This window comes from Nicotiana tabacum, chromosome 4 (genome assembly GCF_000715075.1).
Source record: "Nicotiana tabacum cultivar K326 chromosome 4, ASM71507v2, whole genome shotgun sequence".
NCBI lineage: Eukaryota > Viridiplantae > Streptophyta > Magnoliopsida > Solanales > Solanaceae > Nicotiana > Nicotiana tabacum.
The window spans coordinates 24719692-24742053 of NC_134083.1; the positions used below are offsets into that span (position 1 = coordinate 24719692).

Sequence of the window (22362 nt, forward strand, 5' to 3'; positions counted from 1 at the left end):
GTCAAATATTTTAATGAATTTCGGGTTTTTATCCGGAAAATTAGTAAATCCAAATGGAATTAATTCCTATGATTAGTATTGAATATATCGAATTGTTTGTGAATAGATTTGAAGTTTTCGGAGACAAATTTAAAAGGAAAAGTTGTGGTTGAATAATTCATTGGAATTTGCAAAGCGAGGTAAGTGTCGTGGTTAACTTTGACTTGAGGGAATAGAACCCTTAAATTAATTGTTATGTGAATTGTATGTGAAAGACGTATAGGCGAGGTGACGAGTGTGATGACCCAAAATGTCATATTTAAATTTAATAATTAATTATGTATTCTAAGACCTCGAAAAGTACTATTTATCATTTCTCGACTTACGTGCGCAATCCGTAAAATTTTATGGAAAGTTTTTATGTGAAAAATGGATTAAAATGTTTAAGTTCAAATAGTGACTGGATGTCTAATTATGTGAAAACGACCCCGGAATAGAATTTTGATGATTCCAACAGCTCCGTATGGTGATTTTAGACTTAGGAGCGTGTTCGGAATTTTATTTGGAAGTCCGTAGTTAAATTAGGCTTGAAATGGCTAAAAACAAAAATTGAAGTTTGGAAGTTTGACCGATGAGTTGACCTTTTGATACCGGAGTTGGAATCCAGTTCCGGAAATTTTCATAGTCTGTTATGTCATTTATGACTTGTGTGTAAACTTTGAGGTCAATCGGAGTTGATTTGATAGGTTCCGACATCGAATGTAGAAGTTGAAAACTCTTAGTTTCATTAAGCTTGAATTGGGGTATGATTCATGATTTTAGCGTTGTTTGATGTGATTTAGAGGTTTGACTTAGTTCGTATGATATTTTAGGACTTGTTGGTATATTTGGTTGAGGTCCCGAGGGCCTCGGTGAGTTTCGGATGGTTAACGGATCAAAAATTGGACTTAAAAACTGCTGCAGTGTTTCCTCTTCTGTTGGATATTCTGAGTTGATATCGAGCCCAGGTATCGAGCCCAGGGTTGACGAGGCTCAGGCTCGAGCTTGAGATGGAAGCCAGGATCGAAGGTCCAGCTCGACGACATGATCGAAGGTAAGGCTCGAGGGCTAGGATCGAGACCCATGCTCGATGCCCTGATCGAAGGCACATGCTCGATTCCCTGATCGAAGGCACATGCTCGATGCCCTGATCGAAGGCCCAGCCTCGATGTCCTGATCGAAGGCAGGCCATGACCGAGGTCCAGGCTCGAGCCTGTGATCGAAGCCGCGATCGAGGCCCAGTTCGAGGACCAGTTCCGAAGGCTGCTGGGCAGTTTTATTAAAAGAGGGCATTCGTCCCATTTGCCATTTTTGACGAACTTGAGCTTGAGCAGAGACGACTTTTGGCAGATTTTCAAGGGAAAAAATATTGGGGTAAGTGATTCTAACTCGGATTTAGTCTACATATACAAGTATATCATTGTTTTCACCATAAATTAGGGTTTTGAGATTTAAATTTGGGAAAGTTTTAGAAATCTCATAGAAACGAATTTTTGAGATTTCAGTATCGATTCGGAGTCGGATTTGAGTGAAACTGGTATCATTGGAATCGTAATTGAATGGGTTATCGGATTTCATAACTTTCGCCGGATTCCGAGATGTGGGCCCCGCGGGCGAAGTTTTAATTAATTTCGGGATCGTTTCTTTAAAATGTAGTATTTTCTTATAGAATTAATTTCTTTAATATTTAGTGATTGTATCGAATTATTTTGGCTAGATTCGAGCTATACGGAGTTGGATAATCGTGGAAAAGGCCTTATAGTAGATTAAATTGGAGCAAGACGAGGTAAGTCTCTTGTCTAATCTTGTGAGAGAAAAATTACCTCATAGGTGATTAAGATTAAACAATTGTTGCTAAATTGTGGGGGTTACATACGCACGAGGTGACGAGAGTCCATGCGTAGCTACTATTAATGCTAAAGTCCGGGTAGTTTAGGACTCAAAGCATGCCTTACTTGTGTAAATTATATTCTTTGATTAATTAATATTAATTGATATATATGAATATATTGTGAATTGTTAGATAAAGATATTAAAGGATTGAAATCTCATATGCTTAATTTTTGTTTAAATCAATTAATTGTTAAAAGAAATTGTTCTCCTCCCAAATTTATCTTATAATAAACATACTCTCCTTCTGGAGGCACATAAGAAAATGTCCTCCTTTCTTGTGGAGCGGGCCAAACATTTCGGCGGGATAGATGCATCTATGGATTGCGCCGGACGTCCCTCGGCAGTGTACACAACACTCTGGATCGGGCCGTACGTCCTCGGCAGAAATCGTGCTTAATAATAATAATAATTACACGATGCTTTAATAATTTATTTCAGCTTGTGAAGCTAATTAATAAATTGGAAAATCTTTAAAATTTAATGAATTATTATTCTTTCTTGTTAAGGAATTAATTGTTACTCCTGTAAATGAGATTTAATTGATAAATTAGAAATTATTTGAATTGAAGGAATTTAATTAGTGTATTGAGAATTTTTACATTCGAAGGAATTTGATTATTTTCGCTGATTAAATAAATTATTATAATATCTATAAATCATGCTGATTTAAATATCCTAGTTTTATTTTAGTTATTATTGACCCATAGTGAATGTCAAAGTCGGCCATCTCGTCTCTACCACTTCGAGATTAGTCTTGATACTTACTGGGTATACGTTGTTTACGTACTCATACTACACTTGCTGCACTTTTTGTGCAGGACCTGAGACAGGTACTAGTGGAGGACCTATCATCACATAACCATGTCATCCCGAGGCATAGTGGTGAGCTGTCTTTCTGAGCCGTTCTGCAGCTACCAGTGTCTCTTCTTATATTTACATTCTGTCTATTTCATTTCAGACAGTATTTGGAGTTTTGTATAATCTAGTAGATGCTCATTCACTTGTGACACCAGGTCTTGGCACACACATTGGTAGAGTTTGGGTTTATATTTTTTTTTCTTGGTTTTAAACTTTATCAAAGTATGCTAAATTTATTAGTTGGCTTACCTAGCTGTAGTATTGGGCGCCATCACGACCTACAGGTGAAATTGGGTCGTGACAACATGGTATCAGAGCACTAGGTTCACGTAGGTCTCACAAGTTATGAGCAGACCTAATAGAGTCCTGCGGATCGATACAGAGACGTCTGTACTTATCTTCGAGAGGATATATAGTGTTAGGAAACTACCTTTCTTCATATTCCATCGTGCAATTGATGTAGTACTAAATATCCTTCTCTTATTCTCTCACAGATGGTGAGAACACGCTCTAATGAGATTCCAGACCAAAGAAGAGCTACTCCCCCAATTGCTAGACGCCGAGGCAGAGGCAGAGGCCGAGGGAGGGCTCCAGCCCGTGGTAGAGGGCGAGGACGTCCCAGGACTATTCCGGGTATGCCGCCAGTGGATCCAGCAGAGAATCCCACTATTGAGGAGCAGGGTGAGGTACCTGTGGCAGAGCCAGCTCTGGTGGACTTCACATCTGCACCGGGATTTCAGGATGTCATGGGTCGTATGCTGCGATTCATGGACAATATGACTCAGGCCATTTTATTTTCGGCAGACCTAGCCACATCTCAGGCAGGCGGGGGAGCACAGACCCCTACCGCGCAGGCTCATGGACAGGCAGCTGCTGTATATCAGACCCAGGGTGCACTACCCGTGGGTGGAGTCCAGCCAGTGGCAGCTGCTACACCTGAGCCCAGGCCAGCTGTAGCCGCCGATCCTCAGAAACTATTGGAAAGATGGACTAGACTACATCCTCATGTCTTCGGGGGTGAGAGACATGAGGATCCACTGGATTTCATTGATCGTTGCAAGGATAGACTGTACAACATGAGTATATTGGAATCCCATGGGGTTGATTTCGCTACTTTTCAGCTAGAGGGTAGAGCCCGTAGATGGTGGCAGTCTTATGCTCTTGGCAGACCAGCAGATTCTCCTCCCATGACTTGGGACAGGTTCACCCGTATCTTCTTGGACATGTATATTCCACCCTCCCAGAGGGAAGAGTTGCGGTTTCAGTTTGAGCAGCTCCAGCAGGGTCAGATGTCAGTGACCGATTATGAGGCGAGGTTTTCTGAATTATCTCGCCATGCACTAATGATACTCCCAACTGAGGCGGAGACAGTGCGAAGGTTTGTAACCGGTTTACATACTGGTAGTCAGGCCACTATGGCTTGAGAGGTTGAGATAGGTACTTCTAATGAGCGAGTTATGGAGATAGCCCGGATGATTGAGGGTGTACGTCAGTGGAGCCGAGAGCAGATTATGAGAGATAAACGTTTCAGGTACTCTGGAGAGTTCAGAGGTGCTCCGTCCGGGGGCAGAGGTCAGTTCGTGAGGGGACAGTCCAGCAGACCCCCATATCCAGCACCACCACCTCCTCGAGGTGCTCCAGTACGACCTTATTTCAGTGCTATCCTAGAGAGTTCTTATCGCCCACCAGCTATTCAGGGTCCTCCCAGTGGGTATTCACATCCCCAGGGCCAGACACTTAGTCAGTAGCCCATCGCACCGAAGAGTTGTTATGAGTGCGGGGATCCCAGTCACATGCGGAGGTTTTGCCCCAGGCTTCGAGGTAGACCAGTACAGCAGGGTCAGCAGCCTATGCTTACCGGACCAGTTGCTCCACCAGTAGTCCGACCACCGAGAGGCGGAGCACAGGTGGGTAGGGGCCGTCCTAGGGGTGGAGGTCAGCCAGGCGGAGGCTAGCGAGTTGGCGCTCCAGCTCGGTTCTATGCTTTTCCAGCTAGACCAGATGCAGAGGCCTCAGATGCCGTGATTACAGGTATTATTTCTATTTGTGGCAAAGATGCCTCAGTATTATTTGATCCAGGATCTACGTATTCATATGTGTCATCTCTATTTGCTCTATTCCTGGGTGTTTCTCGTGAGTCCTTGAGTACTCCTGTTTATGTGTCCACTCCTATGGGCGATTTTGTTGTTGTGAACCGGATCTACCAGTTCTGTATTATTACATTCTGCAGTTACGAAACTAGAGCAGATCTCCTATTGCTTGAGATGACCGATTTTGAAATTATTCTGGGCATGGACTGGTTATCTCCATATCATGCTATTCTAGATTGTTATGCCAAGACTGTTACCTTGGCTATTCCAGCATTGCCTAAGCTGGAGTGGAAGGGTTCGCCTGTTAGTTCATTTAATCGAGTTATTTCTTTTATAAAGGCTCAACACATAGCTGAGAAGGGTTGTTTGGCTTATCTAGCCTATGTTCGGGATACTACTGTAGAGACTCCGGCTATTGATTCAGTACCTGTAGTTCGGGAGTTCCCCGATGTATTTCCTTCAGATCTTCCAGGTATGCCACATGATCATGATATTGATTTCTGTATTGACTTGGCTTCAGATACCCAGCCTATATCTATCCCACCGTATCCCAGGGCTCCGAAAGAATTGAAAGAATTGAAAGAACAGCTTGAAGAGTTACTAGCCAAAGGGTTTGTCAGACCGAGTGTATCGCCTTGGGGTGCACTAGTATTATTTGTGAAAAAGAAGGATGGAACAATGTGGATGTGTATTAATTATTGCCAATTGAACAAAGTCACTATTAAGAACAAGTACTCATTGCCGCGTATTGATGATCTATTTGACCAGTTGCAGGGTGCTAGGGTATTCTCTAAGATCGACTTGAGGTCGGGGTACCATCAGTTGAAGATTCGGTATTCGGATGTTCCGAAGACTGCTTTCCATACTAGATATAGTCATTATGAGTTTCTGGTAATGTCTTTTGGTTTAACTAATGCCCCGGCAGCGTTTATGGATCTGATGAATAGGGTATTCAGGCCATATATTGACTCATTTGTCATTGTCTTCATTGATGACATTTTGATCTACTCACGTAGTGAGGAGTAGCATGAGCAGCATATGAGAGTAGTGCGTCAGACATTGCGGGAACAAAAGCTATATGCTAAGTTCTCTAAATGTGAGTTTTGGCTAGAGTCTGTAACATTTTTGGGACATATCGTATCGGGCGAAGGTATTAAAGTTGATCCCAAAAAGATTGAGGCAATTCAGAATTGGCATCGTCCCACTTCGACGACGGAGATCAGGAGTTTTCTGGGTTTGGCAGGTTATTATCGTTGGTTCGTGGAAGTTTTTTCATCTATTGCAGCACCTTTGACCAAATTAACCCAGAAGGGTGCTCTATTCCGATGGTCCGATGATTGTGAGGTGAGCTTTCAGAAGCTCAAGACATCATTGACTACAGCACCAGTGTTAGTGTTGCCTTCTGGTTCGGGGATGTATACAGTGTATTGCGACGCTTCGCGCATTGGCTTGGGTTGTGTATTGATGCAGGAAGGGCAAGTTATTGCATATGCTTCACGTCAGCTGAAGCCCCACGAAAAGAATTATCTGGTACATGATTTGGAGTTAGCTGCGATTGTTCACGCTCTTAAGATTTGGAGGCATTATCTTTATGGGGTGTCTTGTGAAGTTTACACTGATCATCGCTGTTTTCAGCATTTGTTCAAGCAGAGGGACCTAAATTTGAGACAGCGCAGATGGTTGGAGTTACTAAAAGATTATGATTTTACTATCCTGTATCATCCAGGCAAAGAAAATGTGGTTGCAGATGCCTTGAGCAGAAAGGCGGAGAGTATGGGTAGTTTGGCTTTCATTTCAGCAGAGGAAAGGCCATTAGCCTCAGATATTCAGTCCTTGGCTAACAGACTTTTGAGGCTGGATATTTCAGAGCCCAGCCGAGTTCTTGCATGTGTTGTGGCCCAATCTTCACTATTTGAATAGATCAAGGCTCGCCAGTATGATGACCCACACCTGGTGGTTCTTCGTGAAACGGTACTACGAGGTGGTGCCAAGGAAGTTACTATTGGTGCAGATGGTGTTCTATGACTCCAGGATCGTCCGTGTGTGTTCCTAATGTGGATGAACTGAGGAAAAAGATCTTGGAAGAGGCACACAGTTCTAGATATTCTATTCATCTAGGTGCTACGAAGATGTATCATGACTTGAGGCAGCATTATTGGTGGCGACAAATGAAAAAGGACATAGTTGAGTATGTAGCTCGGTGTCTAAATTGCCAGCAAGTTAAATATGAGCACCAGAGGCCAGGTGGCCTACTTCAGCAGATGACCATACCAGAGTGGAAATGGGAACGAATTACTATGGATTTTGTAGTTGGGTTGCCGCAGACCTTGAGAAAGTTTGATGCAGTTTGGGTCATTGTTGACAGGTTGACTAAGTCGGCACATTTTGTTCCTGTTGTGACTACGTATACTTCAAAGAGGTTGGCCCAGATTTATATTCAGGAGATAGTTCGGTTGCACGGTGTGCCAATTTCCATCATATCAGATAGAGGCCCTCAGTTTACTTCACATTTCTGGAGAGCAGTACAGAGTGAGTTGGGGACCCGTGTAGAGCTCAACACAGCCTTTCATCCGCAGACCGATGGACAGTCAGAGAGGATAATTCAGATTTTGGAGGATATGCTCAGGGCATGTGTGATCGACTTTGGAGGTCAGTGGGATCGTTTCCTGCCTTTTGCCGAGTTTGCTTATAATAACAGTTACCAATCCAGCATCGAGATAGCTCCATTTCAGGCTTTATATGGTCGGCGATGTCGTTCACCTATCGGATGGTTTGAGCCAGGTGAGGCTAAGTTATATGGTACTAATTTGGTAAGTGATGCCTTGGAAAAGGTAAAGTTGATTCAGGAGCGACTTCGTACAGCACAGTCCAAACAAAAGAGTTACGCAGATCAGAAAGCACGTGATATATCATTTATGGTAGATGAAAAAGTTCTCTTGAAGGTTTTGCCGATGAAAGGAATTATGAGATTCGGGAAGAAGGGCAAGTTGAGCCCAAGGTTTATAGGCCCATTTGAGGTGTTGAAACGAGTTGGGGAGGCTGCTTATGAGCTTGCATTGCCTCCCAGCCTATCGGGAATTCATCCGGTTTTTTACGTATCTATGCTCCGGAAGTATCATGCCGACCTATCATATGTGTTAGACTTCAGCACAGTTCAGCTAGATAATAGCTTGGGTTATGAAGAGGAGCCAATTGCCATTGTTGATAAACAGGTTCGCCAGTTGAGGTCCAAGAGGATTTCTGCAGTAAAAGTTCAGTGGAGGGGCCAACCAGTCGAGGTAGCGACTTAGGAGGCCGAGGAAAACATGCGGAGCAGATATCCAGATTTATTCAACACTTCAGGTATAATTCTAAACTCGTTCGAGGGCACATGCTCGATTCTCTAATCGAAGGCACATGCTCGATGCCCTGATCGAAGGCCCAGCCTCGATGTCCTGATCTAAGGTAGGCCATGACCGAGGTCCAGGCTCAAGCCTGTGATCGAAGCCGCGATCGAGGCCCAGTTTGAGGACCAGTTCCGAAGGCTGCTGGGCAGTTTTATAAAAAGAGGGCATTCGTCCCATTTGCCATTTTTGACGAACTTGAGCTTGAGCAGAGACGACTTTTGGCAGATTTTCAAGGGAAAAATATTGGGGTAAGTGATTTTAACTCGGATTTGGTCTACATATACAAGTATATCATTGTTTTCACCATAAATTAGTGTTTTGAGATTTAAATTTGGGAAAGTTTTAGAAATCTCATAGAAACGAATTTTTGAGATTTCGGTATCGATTCGGAGTCGGATTTAAGTGAAACTGGTATCATTGGAATCATAATTGAATGGGTTGTCGGATTTTATAACTTTCGCCAGATTCCGAGATGTGGGTCCCACAGGCAAATTTTTAATTAATTTCGGGATCTTTTCTTTAAAATGTAGTATTTTCTTATAGAATTGATTCATATAATAATTAGTGATTGTATCAAATTATTTTGGCTAGATTCGAGCCAGACGAAGTTGGATAATCGTGGAAAGGGCCTTATAGTGGTTTAAATTGGAGCAAGACGAGGTAAGTCTCTTGTCTAATCTTGTGAGGGGGAAATTACCTCATAGATGATTAAGATTAAACAATTGTTGCTAAATTGTGGGGGCTACGTACACACGAGGTGACGAGAGTCCGTGCGTAGCTACTATTAATGCTAAAGTCCGGGTAGTTTAGGACTCAAAGCATGCCTTACTTGTGTAAATTGTATTCTTTGATTAATTAATATTAATTGATATATATGAATATATTGTGAATTGTTAGATAAAGATATTAAAGGATTGAAATCTCATATGCTTAATTTTTGTTTAAATCAATTAATTGTTAAAAGAAATTGTTCTCCTCCCAAATTTATCTTATAATAAACATACTCTCCTTCCGGAGGCATATAAGAAAATGTCCTCCTTTCTTGTGGATCGGGCCAAATGCCTCGGCAGGATAGATGCATCTATGGATCGCGGCCGCACATCCCTCGGCAGTGTACACGACACTCTGGATCGGGCCGTACGTCCTCGGCAGAAATCATGCTTAATAATAATAATAATAATTACATGATGCTTTAATAATTTATTTCAGCTTGTGAAGCTAATTAATAAATTGAAAATTTTTTGGAATTTAATGAATTATTATTCTTGCTTGTTAAGGAATTAATTTTTACTCCTGTAAATGAGATTTAATTGATAAATTGGAAATTATTTGAATTGAAGAAATTTAATTAATATATTGAGAATTTTTACATTCGAAGGAATTTGATTATTTTCGCTGATTAAATAAATTATTATAAATTCTATAAATCATGCTGATTTAAATATCCTAGTTTTATTTCAGTTATTATTGACCCATAGTGAGTGTCAAAGTCGGCCATCTCGTCTCTACCACTTCAAGATTAGGCTTGATACTTACTGGGTACACGTTGTTTACGTACTCATACTATACTTGCTGTACTTTTTGTGCAGGACCTGAGACAGGTACTAGTGGAGGACCTATCATCACATACCCATGTCATCCAGAGGCATAGTGGTGAGCTGTCTTTCTGAGCCGTTCTGCAGCTACCAGTGTCTCTTCTTATATTTACATTCTGTCTATTTTATTTCAGACAGTATTTGGAGTTTTGTATAATCTACTAGATGCTCATTCACTTGTGACACCAGGTCTTGGCACACACATTGGTAGAGTTTGGATTTATATATTTTTTTCTTGGTTTTAAACTTTGTCAAAGTATGCTAAATTTATTAGTTGGCTTGCCTAGCTGTAGTGTTGGGAACCATCACGACCTACAGGTAAAATTGGGTCGTGACAACGAGTGCCTATACGTCGTCAAATTAATTGTTTGCTTAATTATTTAAAAATCCTAAATTTATTTTAATACATGAATTAATTGTTATAATAATTATTTCTCTCCTATTCTTTGCCAAATACTAATTCTTAAATTCTTGTAATAATTCCTACATGCTTATTTGAATTATGTGCACTAATTGCTACTTGACATTTAACATATTAAATATTAAACTGTCTATTTCCTCCCCAATTTCCAAAATAAATTGTTATTGACATTGTTTGTTCATAAATAAATTATAATTATTTTGTGCCTTGATGCTTAATAGTTTCTCATTGGACGTGGTATTTATTGAAGTAATTTTTATTTACATTATGAGCTTTTTAAAGTTATATATATTGGGGGAACGGGTTGCACGCCGCAACGAAAATGAAAGTAAATATATCTATATTGGGGGATCGTATTGCACGCCGCAATAGACTTATTTAAAAGTCAATGTTGGGGGATTGGATTACACGCCGCAATAGACTTATTTAAAAGTTAATATTGGGGGAATCGGATTGCACGCCGCAATAGACTTATTTAAAAGTCAATATTGGGGGATCGGATTGCACGCCGCAATAGACTTATTTAAAAGTCAATATTGGGGGATCGGATTGCACGCCGCAACAGACTTATTTAAAAGTCTATATATATACTTGATTGAAATAAATATATGACAGACTTGATTAAAAGGAATATATTGGGAGAGCGGGTTGCACGCTGCAACAGAATTGAATGTGAATATATTGTGAGATCGAGTTGCACGCTGCAACAGAATTGGTTGAAATAATAATGGATTATGACTGCTGAGTTGGCTTCAATTATTATAAATGAGTTACCTGATTTATTTCTATTATTTGTTGTTGTTATTAATATTGCGTACAGGTTAATGTAAGTGAACCGCCTTAGCCTCATCACTACTTCGTCGAGGTTAGGCTCAGCACTTACCAGTACATGGGGTCGGTTGTACTGATACTACACTCTGCACTTCTTGTGCAGATTTCGGAGTTGGTCCCAGCGGTTTGCCATAGACTTGCTCTAATTTCAGCTACTCGAATGAGACTTGAGGTTTAACTGTATGGCGTCCGTAGTTCTGAAGTCCCCGTCTATTTTTATTTAGCTGCGTGTTTATTTTCAGACAACTTTATTTTATTCAGACCTTTAATTGTATTTATTCTAAAAGCTCGTGCACTTGTGACACCAATTCTGGGACGGTATTTAGACACCGTTGTTTTTATGGATTATTCACTACATTTTAGACTTTACTTCCGTAATTGTTCTTTGTTATTAATAATTTTAAAAATTATTTTAAAAAATAGATAATATTATTCTAACGTTGGCTTGCCTAGCAAGTAAAATGTTAGGCGCCATCACGATCTGAAGGTGGGAATTTCGGGTCGTGACAAAAATATATGGCATTTGATATTCTTTTATCATAGTTATTATTAATAGCTTTATTAATTTAATAAGGTCCTTGATTAAATGTTGAGACTTGTCATCGTAATGGAGATCTTGATAATGAGAGTATAGTCTCTTACAACTTAATCTAAATTTGTTCTTGATCGTAGGATTATTAATTTGGACATTAGTAATCCGGCTAGATCAATATTTATGTGATCGTCTTTATGGGATGAAGATTAGTTGATCTCATTAACTAAATCACATAAATAGTTGATGCATATAGAGATATGATTATTGAACTGACTCATTGGATAATTCCTAATGGTTAGAATTACCATAAACTGTCAATAGGATATTCTCTTGAAGAACGTGATGTAAGAATTTCCTATGACCTGAGATCATCATAGTAGTTGACAAGTTATTTATTGTGCTTTGATACTAGACACCAATAGCCCTAGGGCGATAGTTGAAAGGATATTGGGTACGATTAAATGCTTGTAAAATTAGTGATTGATCAAGATGGAATCTGTCAACTCTTGGTAATGAGTTTAAGCTCCATGTTGTCATGAATTATAAACGACCAAATTAAGACCTTGGCCAGGGCAATTGAATGAAAGAAAAAAAGAGTTTCTTAGATCATTCAATGGTCGATTATATTTGACATGAACGCATAGTTGGTCGCCTATTAGGATTTGACAAGTGAACCATATCCTAGGGTGACCCAGAGCTATAAGGACAAAAGGAATTACTATATTATTCTTCTACGGGTTCTTGAGAGTAAATTGTATACTTCATTATATCCGGTCGTTAAGGAGTGTTGCTAGACGCCATCCTTGATTAGTATATTGATGTGATCAACTTACTACCGGCTTAGTATTGAACCTATGGGGTCGCACACTAACGAGTGCTCTGATCTTTGCTAAAGGATTAATTACTTTATTATTTGATAATTAAATTAAAGAATTTAATTAGTCAAATAAACTTAGTTATTAGTCCAAATGAAATATTATTATATTCTTTGCTAGCACAGAGGTTATAATTAATATTGTGAACAAATTGAAGTTTTCTATTTGGAATAGAAAATTAAATTATCTCTTGGTTGAAATATATATGTGATATATATAATTAATATTTACATATAAGATATGTATATAATTATTAATGAAGATTAAGTTGATCAATCCAGTTAAGAATTGGATTGATGAGAAAATCGCTGGTTACTTCAACTCCATTGGTTATGGAATTTGAACTTTGCATAATATTAATTAATGACTTATAAGAAAATCCAAAATTGAAATGGATTTGGCATTATTACGGTACCAACTTTGACGTTGGACTACATGGAAAGTCCAAGTAGAATTCGGCAGACTCAAACCCATTAAGAATGTGTTACTGATTTTTCTTTAGGAAATAGACTTTTAAGTAAATCATTACCTCAACCAAATAGAAAAAGGGTTTATAGGTAATACTATATAAAGGGTGATGGAGAAAAATTTGCAGTATTATTATTTCTTGAGAAGAAAAATCACTTTGTGAAAGTGGGAGTGCAATATAAAGCCAAGAGAGAAAATACAATTACAAGAAAAATTATTTCTTGTTCTTCTACCTTTGGGTTGAGATTTTTGAGAAAACTTTCAACACAATTTTTCGTTCAGTTTGTTCGCGTGTTTCATTGATCAAAGAGTTGATAACAAGGATTAGTCTCGGTGTGGATACGCCTAGAGTCTTCGCCTTTTCGAAGAAATTTTGAAACGTAACTCTCTTCACCAAGTACGTCTCAGATCCGATCTTTGACATGTAAATAAATTTTAAACACGAAAAAATCTTCCTAGGATTGTTATTGTCTTCCAATGCGTGTTACGAACATCTATATGCAATCTTTCACAATCTTGCTAAGACTCATATGATTTTACACGGAAGACATAATCTCAAAGCGATGAATTGAGAAAGCAAAGTGGAGGAACTCCTTGGTTCATGGTAATTAAAGATTTCAATCCGTGGTGAATTATAAGTTATCAAAATCGGGTTACGCTTTTCTTACTCTACTTATTTTTAATTGATTTTCTATCATGTGTGAATTATGTAATTCAGTTTCTATAAATATTAGGATAAATACTTATTATTTGATGATCTCAAAGTATATTCTATTTGCATGCCAGAAATCGATTTGTTGGTATACAATTTGGTAGCATACATGAAACTCTGTAAAAGATAGTTGTTAAGGTGGTAAGATATGAATTAGGCGTAGACTAAATACTTAAAAATATTTTTGATAAGGTGATATATATATATATATATATATATATATATATATATATATATATATATATATATATATATATATATATATATATATATATATTATATATATGTATTTATTTGATTAGAGTAAGAGATCAAATTATTTAAGTGTTATAATGGTTTAGTTGGAAAGCCATTTGAAAATGAAATTAAAATCTTCGTGATTTTCTACGCTTATTACGGAGACTAAAGATCTTCGTAATATTTTACTCCAGCTTGAAAATTAAAATCTATGTAATTTTTTACTCGTCCCTTGAGATTAAAGTTTTCATGACTCTTTACTCATTTGTCGGAGATTAAAGTCCAAGTGACTTTATAGTCGATTTGAAAATTAAATGTCACAATCCAAAATTCATTAAGGTCGTGATGGCACCGGACACCACTGTCAGGCAAGCCAACAATAAATACTAAATTGAGTTCTCATTTTTATTACTTTTGAAATCAGATTTTCCTTTAATATACATAGTAAAGAAGGGGGATTTACAGAGTAAATAGTAATACTTTTAACAAATTCAATACAGAACAACCTATAATCTTTCCAAAACCCAGTGTCACAAGTGCATGAGCATTTACTAGGAATATAAAATAAAATACAGCAACTGTCCGGATTACAAATTAGATAGGAAAAATATAAATAACTCTGAAGGAGACTCTACTGGCTGCAGATTGTAATATAGAATGTAGCTCACCTAATTCTCCGCATTAACCACACCTATGCGCCCACAAGGCCGCTAGACATATACGTACCTGTACAAAAATGTGCAGCAAGTGTAGCATGAGTATGTAAACAACATGTACCCAGTAAGTATCAAGCCTAATCTCGAAAAAGTAGTGACGAGAGGTCGACTTTGACACTCACTAAGGGTCAATAATATTAAAATTAGAAATATTAAATCAACATGATTTATAGAATTAATAATAACTTTCTTTAACCAACAGAAATAATTAAATTCCTTCAAATTTGCGAAGCAAAATATAAAACTGAATGGAAACTAGCGCTAACTAAACATCAATATAAAGCTAGGCCGACAAGGCCATCATAGCTACTACAGCTGAGAAACCATCAAATATACATACCAGGCCTACAAACCCAACATACTGCACTAACCAACAAGATATGTCTACAAGCCTCTACTGATAGATATATTGTGATCGGAACAGGGCCCCGACCTACCCATATTATATATATAAATACATACATAAGATGCACACAAAAACCTAGACCCGATAACTCCGAAGGATGTGGAGTTTACCGATCAGGCTAAACTCTGGAAACACCTACCGAGGAGGTGTACTCGTCTGTCTATCTGAACCTGCATGCATGAAATGCAGCGTCCCCGGAAAAGGGACGTCAGTACAAAATAATGTACCGAGTATATAAGGCGATAACATAACTGAAAGTTGAAACTGAACTGATAATATAATAACTGAAAATAATTGGGAGTCAAAGATGATCTGGAGATATACTTGCCTGTTGATACTGACTCAACTCCTTCAATATAGTAAGTAAAATAATTGTACGGCCTTATAAGGCTCGGTATATATAACTGCTCGACCGTAGTAGGCTTGCTCATAGGCGCTCGGCCATACTAGGCTATGTATCTCGACCATGCTGGGCTCGCTCATAGGCGCTCGGCCACAGTAGGCTCGGTATATAACTTTCCATCTGATCAGAGGTTGCCCAATAGGGGCCTGCCCATCGATTATAGCTCGATGGTAATAAAAATACTGTAATACTGTACTATATATATAGGCTTGCTGCTCTCTTGACTGGAAGAAGACAATACTAAATTGAATATAGAGTCTCGATAAGGAATAATATTGTAACTTATGAGACTAGAATAGTGTGAATAAATTCATGAATATGAACTTCTCTTTTTGTCTCATTACTAACACATGTAGCTACGAGATCATGCCAAAATGAAGGAAGGCTTAGCCTTAACATACCTTATCACAATCTTTCCAATCACCAAGTTGAACTCACCTCTTTGCACCTTAATCTACAAGAATGATAATAATACTATCGTTAAGTTACGAAAGATACAACTATAGCACAACGAACGACAAACTTATTTTGTATTAAAACGGGCAGCATCTCCCCTATAATCCTTACTTCCTCCAAATTCAAGATAACACCAACAATACAAGAACAGAACAATAACAACATATATACACCATTTTTCAGCCCTATATACGCCATCAAATACTACAAAACAGCCCAACATACCCCAATCTCTTCATACACAAAACGACCACCGTAGTAGTGTCAAACGACCCAGAAATGTTATGACGAACGACCAGCCAACCACCCTACATTTATATGGTGTTTCTACACCCGCTTCCTCCTCCAAAACTCCACAAAATAGTAGTAAAACACGCAGCCCAACAGCAACACAAAACAGTCTGCTACAAGTGAATAACTCGAACTCACGGCTTCCGATCACCGTCCCGTGAGTTCTTACAAGTATAGAATGACTTACCATGAATTTACAGCAGCAAAAATGGATGAAAGAGATCAGTAAACTCACCTTATTTGTTGGATAACTCAGCTCCTATCTTGGTTCTTCAAACTCTAGGTTTTACCTCCAATTAGAACTTGAAAGGGAGAGAAAATCAATTAGGGTTTGTGGGAAATATTTGGGAGGATTCTTTGCAGAGCTTATGTCTGGTTATTATGCTCTATTTTAAGTCTAATATATGAAGAAAATAGGCCTTTAAAAGGCCTCTTTGGACGACCCGAAATGGCCCATTTTTGGGCTTTCATTTAAGCAAGTAGGTGACACGCCTACTTGTCACCTAGCAGCTTGTGCAGTATCGCAAAAATGCCCATATCTCTCTACTCCGATGTTGTATTGACAAACGGTTTAATGCGTTGGAAAATAGACTCATAGATCTTTAATTTAATGGGTGGAACACACCATAACTCTAAGTATATTGGGAGAAAATTGCAGTTACATTTGACCCAAAGTTTCAGTAAAACTTATAAATGTAACTTGTGATGACTTTCATCGACTTTTGTTCCACAACTCGCTTGACTTCAAAACATAACACACGGATGTCATACGACTAATATAAATCATAACATAATCTCCTTATCATGTTAATCACCCTAGTCTCACCCCAAAGGTACATGTTATAACATTCCCAACTTGTCGACTTTCGACGAAACATTATTTTCTTCAATTGCTTTAGCTTCTGAACTGTCCAACCCTCTTTGTACTTGTTGTTCATGATCTTCAATATTTGTAACCTCAGAGGTAACATGATTAACTTACTTTATATACTTTTAAATATTATCTCATTTTTGGTCCTACATTAGTTTGCTTACGACGCATTTTTACGTACGAAAATATAGGGTGTAACAACCAGTACCCAGTAAGTGTCAAGCCTAACCTTGGTAGAGTAGTGACGAGGTCAGGTCAGGGCCCTACTGGAATAAAAAGAAATGAGGCAGAAAATATAATAATATAATGAAATAACTGAGAAATGAACAACGAGAAATTACAGAAAGGTAACGGCACAACAAATAGAGGTAAACAACAGGGGTGCTATAGAGGTATCGCCTCGTAACCCCAAATGTAAATACGCAACAGGGGGATCTCCCGAAGTACCACCTCGTAGTTCCAAAAGTAAATATGTAACATGGAAATCTCCCGAGGTACCGCCTCATAGTCCCAAAAGTAAATACGCACAATAGGGGGATCTCCCGAGGTACCGCTTCGTAGTCCCAAAAGTAAATATGTACAACAGGGGGATCTCATGAGGTACCGCCCCGTAGTCCCAAAAGTAAATATGCACAAAAAGGGGATCTCCCGAGGTACCACCTCATAGTCCCAAAAGTAAATATGTAACTCATAAATTATGGAACAATGAATTTACGACAAGGAATCCTACAGTTAAAGACCGAATACAATAATCAAGGAAACAGGAAATTCAACTAAGAATGTTGCACGAATTTTAAGTACAGGTTAAGACACGTAGACATGCTATACTAGGCTAACATGATAGCTACACATGCTAAGGCAACTTAGTTAAGGAATTTAAAGGAAATCTACTCAGCAAAACAGAAATTTCCACAATTAGCCCGTGTACACACTCGTCACCTCGCGTACACAGTGCTCAAATATCACAAATTTTTACAACAGTACCAAATCCTAAGGGACTTTCCCTCACATAAGGTTAGACAAGTCACTTACTTTAAATTTCGCTCAATCAATTGATAAGGATGCCTTTCCCTTGATTTTCCGACTCTGAACGGCCCAAATCTAGCCAAAAGCAATTACATACCATTAATACAACTACAAGAAACTAATTTAAATAATAAACCTATGACTTTAGCAAAAAATCGAAAAATTGCCCCAAAACGTCAACCAGGGCCCACATTTCGGAATCGGGTAAAAGTCACAAAATACGAATATCCATTCGACCACAAGTCCAACCATACCAATTTTATCAAAATCCGACACCAAGTCGCCACACAAATCTCCAACTTAAACTCTCTAAATCCCTAGCCTTAAACTCCTAAATTCTACCTTAAATACACACAAACTAGGTGGAAAAATCAATAGGGAAACAAGATTATTGATCAAAATTTAGTACAAGAGACTTACCTCAAGAAATCCCTTGAAAATGCTCTCAAAAATTGCCAAGACCCGAGCTCAAAACGCCCAAAAATGATAAAAATCTCGAACCCTGAAATTAATAAAATCTGCCCAGGCTTTTCGCTTTTGCGGTGAAGTCTCTGTATCTGCGGAGCTCACTAAAACTCCCAGCTTCCGCACCTGCGCGCAAACATTTGCATATTTGGAAGCACTTTTATAGGTTCCTTGTCAGCTTCTGTGGAGGCCTTGGACACCCCATCTCCCTCACTCACTCCGCTTTTGCGATCACCCTTCCGCAGAAGCGGCTCCACTTTTGCGGTTTTCACGTCGCATCTACGACCACTAGCCATTTCCCCCAGCCCCGCTTCTGCGCCTAATTGCTCTCTTCTGCTGGCTCGCACATGCGGTCAATCTTGCGCATGTGCGATTACACCAGAGCTGGTGCACTTCAGCCATTTTCACCCGTTAAGCATCTGAAAATCACCCGAGGCCCCCGGGACCTCAACCAAATACACCAACAAGTCCTAAAATATTATACGAACTTGTGTGTCCCAAGGTGACGTAATGAATATGAGAATTTTTAATCATTATTTAAATGATTTTAAAGTCATAATATGGCTATATATGATGTTAGGATAGAAAATATGAAGTTTGGAAAAAATCGGATTAAAGTTGCGAAAAAACCGACTAAGGATTTGCCTTGTAAAAGAACTTTTTGAGAAATAAATTTTGTGCACTATATGAGGTCTTTTTGGGACATATTATATACTCAATTTAAGGTCTTGGAATGTAGTTTCCAACTCTCTTAACCGTTCGTTCATACGACACTCAGATAAAATGCTTTTAGTGTTGGAAGAAGGACGAATGCTAGGGTGCCAAGTAGCACCTTTTGACTTTTCAAACAAAATGGATATTTATATCCTTATCTCGTTTCTTTCTTCAATTTTCCAGAACAAATAACCAAATAAGACCCCTAAATTTACTCTTAAGCTCTCTGCAAGAGCTTCAAACAAGATTATCATCCCGGGCACGGAATCAAGAAACAATAACATTAAAACAATCCCTACGACGTAAGTATCGCTATATCGCCTCTCTTTTTCTTTGTAGTTTGAGTTTTGGAAGGTAGTTCATAGTTAATAAAATGTGTACTTTCTGTATTTAAGTGTTTAAATATCAATGAAGGTTGATAAATTTGTTTTCTAATAGTTTGAACTCACGGGATGGTGATCGGTAACCGTGAGTTCGAGTTATTCACTTGTAGCGGACTATTTTGTGGATTGTTTTGTGTTGCTGTTGGGATGTGTGTTTTACTACTGTTTTGTGGAGTTTTGGAGGAGGAAGGGGGTTTATAAACACCATATAAATGTAGGGTGGTTGGCTGGTCGTTCGTCATAACATTTTCGGGTCGTTTGACACTACTACGGTGGTCGTTTTGTGTACGAAGAGATTGGGGTGTGTTGGGCTGTTTTGTAGTATTTGATGGTGTATATAGGGCTGGAAAATGATATATATATGTTGTTATTGTTCTGTTCTTGTATTGTTGGTGTTATCTTGAATTTGAAGGAAGTAAGGATTATAGGGGAGATGCTGCCCGTTTTAATACAAAATAAGTTTGTCGTTCGTTGTGCGATAGTTGTACCTTTCGTAACTTAACGATAGTATTATTGTTGTTGTTGTAGATTAAGGTACGAAGAGGCGAGTTCAACTTGGTGATTGGAAATATTGTGATAAGGTATGTTAAGGCTATCCATTCTTTCCTTTTGGCATGATCCATATGATACAAATGAAACGTGCAAGCGCGGAAGTTTCATAAATGACTCTATTCATAGAAGTACTAGGGGTGCCTATGTTCTTGATTCCCCATGTGTCCTATTATTATATCTTCTGTTCATGGGTATCAGAAAAATACGTAAGTTGCTAAAGTTTATCGGAAGGCATATTGATCTTATGACATTCCGAGAAATCTTACTGACTTACTTCATTATGCATTACATTCATTTATACATGCACATTGACCCATGACCAGATGGCGTTATATACGCATATATTATATGTATATGGGATATGCAAAAAGGTTATGGCGTTATATACGCACCGCCACCTGATCAGCTGATATACGTTGATGATTTCGCCCACAGTGGTTGAGATGATATGATGGGATGCCCTCAGAGGCTTGATGATGTTATGTACGCATATACTTATGCATGGTATGACATTTATACGCACATGCATGACATTATAAATTTTTCATGAATTCACAGAGCTATTCAGACTTAGAGGTTGAGTTCCTTACTCCATATTTCTTTCATGCCTTACATACTTGGTACTTTATTTATACTGACGTCCCTTTTTCCTAGGGACGCTGCGTTTCATGCCCGCAGGTCTCGATAGACAGGTTGAGAGTCTCCTAGAAGGCTATTAGCTCAGCAGAAGGTGTTTGTGCACTCCACTTGCTCCTGAGTTGCCTATTTGGTCAGTATAATTTGAGTATGTATTGATTGGTATGGCGAGGCCCTGTCCCGACCTTTATGACATTTATGTACTCTTAGAGGCTTGTAGACAGATGACATGTATATGGATACTTGTATGGCCTTATCAGCCTATGTCTTGAGTACACAAGTGATCATGTCGGTCTTATAGGCTCGTATGTCACATGTATAAGTTTCTATATCATGTTGGCGGTAAGAAAGGAAAGCTTAGCCTTCAGTACATTGGACCTTATAAGATTATATGTAGAGTAGGACAAGTAGCATATGAGTTAGACTTTCCTTCCAAATTGGAGTTTGTACATCCAGTATTTCATGTGTCTATGCTCCGTAAGTGTATTGGAGATCCCTCTAAAGTCATTCCAATTGACGATGTTCAGGTTACAGAGCATCTATAATATGAGGAAGCTCACATTGCTATACTAGATAGACAAGTTCGGAGATTAAGAACTAAGGATGTGGCTTCGGTTAAAGTACTTTGGATTAACAATAATGTGGAGGAGATGACTTGGAAAACTTAAGAAGAAATGAAGACTAGGTATCCTCACTTGTTTCCACTTCCGGAGGAGGATCAGACTGAGACATCACAGCCTTTAGGTTGGTAGCAGTACCGTTACAGAGGAGACTCTGCCAAAATTTCTATATATTTCTGGGTGTTTAACATTCGAGGACGAATGTTTCTAAAGGGGGAAGATTATTACACCCTGTGTGTCCCAAGGTGACGTAATGAATATAAGACTTGTTAATCATTATTTAAATGATTTTAAAGTCATAATATGACTATATATGATGTTTGGATAGAAAATATGAAGTTTGGGAAAATCGGATTAAAGTTGCGGAAAAACCGACTAAGGATTTGTCTTGTAATAGAGTTTTTTGAGAAATATATTCCGTGTACTATATGAGGTTTTTTGGGACATATTATATACCAAATTGAAGGTCTTGGAATGTAGTTTCCAACTCTCTTAACCGTTCGTTCATACGACACCCGGATAAAATGTTTTTAGTGTTGGAAGAAGGACGAATGTGCCAAGTAGCACCTTTTGACTTTTCAAACAAAATGGATATTTATATCCTTATCTCGTTTCTTTCTTCAATTTTCCAGAACACACAACCAAATAAGACCTCTAAATTTACTCTTAAGCTCTCTGCAAGAACTTCAAACAATATTATCATCCCGGGCATGGCATCAAGAAACTATAACATTAAAACGATCCCTACGACATAAGTATCGCTATATCACCTCTCTTTTTCTTTGTAGTTTGAGTTTTGGAAGGTAATTAAAAGTTAAGAAAATGTGTACTTTCTGTATTTAAGTATTAAAATATCAAGGAAGGTTGATAAATTAGTTTTCTAATAGTTTGAACTCACGGGATG

At 38.5% G+C, this 22362-nt stretch overlaps 1 protein-coding gene across 1 annotated transcript in view; it reads right to left on the reverse strand.

Moving 5' to 3' along the window:
- LOC142179832 (uncharacterized) overlaps window positions 1-18849 on the reverse strand; it is a 75795-nt gene extending 56946 nt beyond the window's left edge. Inside the window, exon 1 of the mRNA XM_075250716.1 lies at window positions 18680-18849. Within this exon, the coding sequence (XP_075106817.1) occupies window positions 18680-18849 (170 nt within the window). The remainder of the gene's footprint in view (window positions 1-18679) is intronic.
- Between the last annotated feature and the right edge of the window lie 3513 nt (window positions 18850-22362).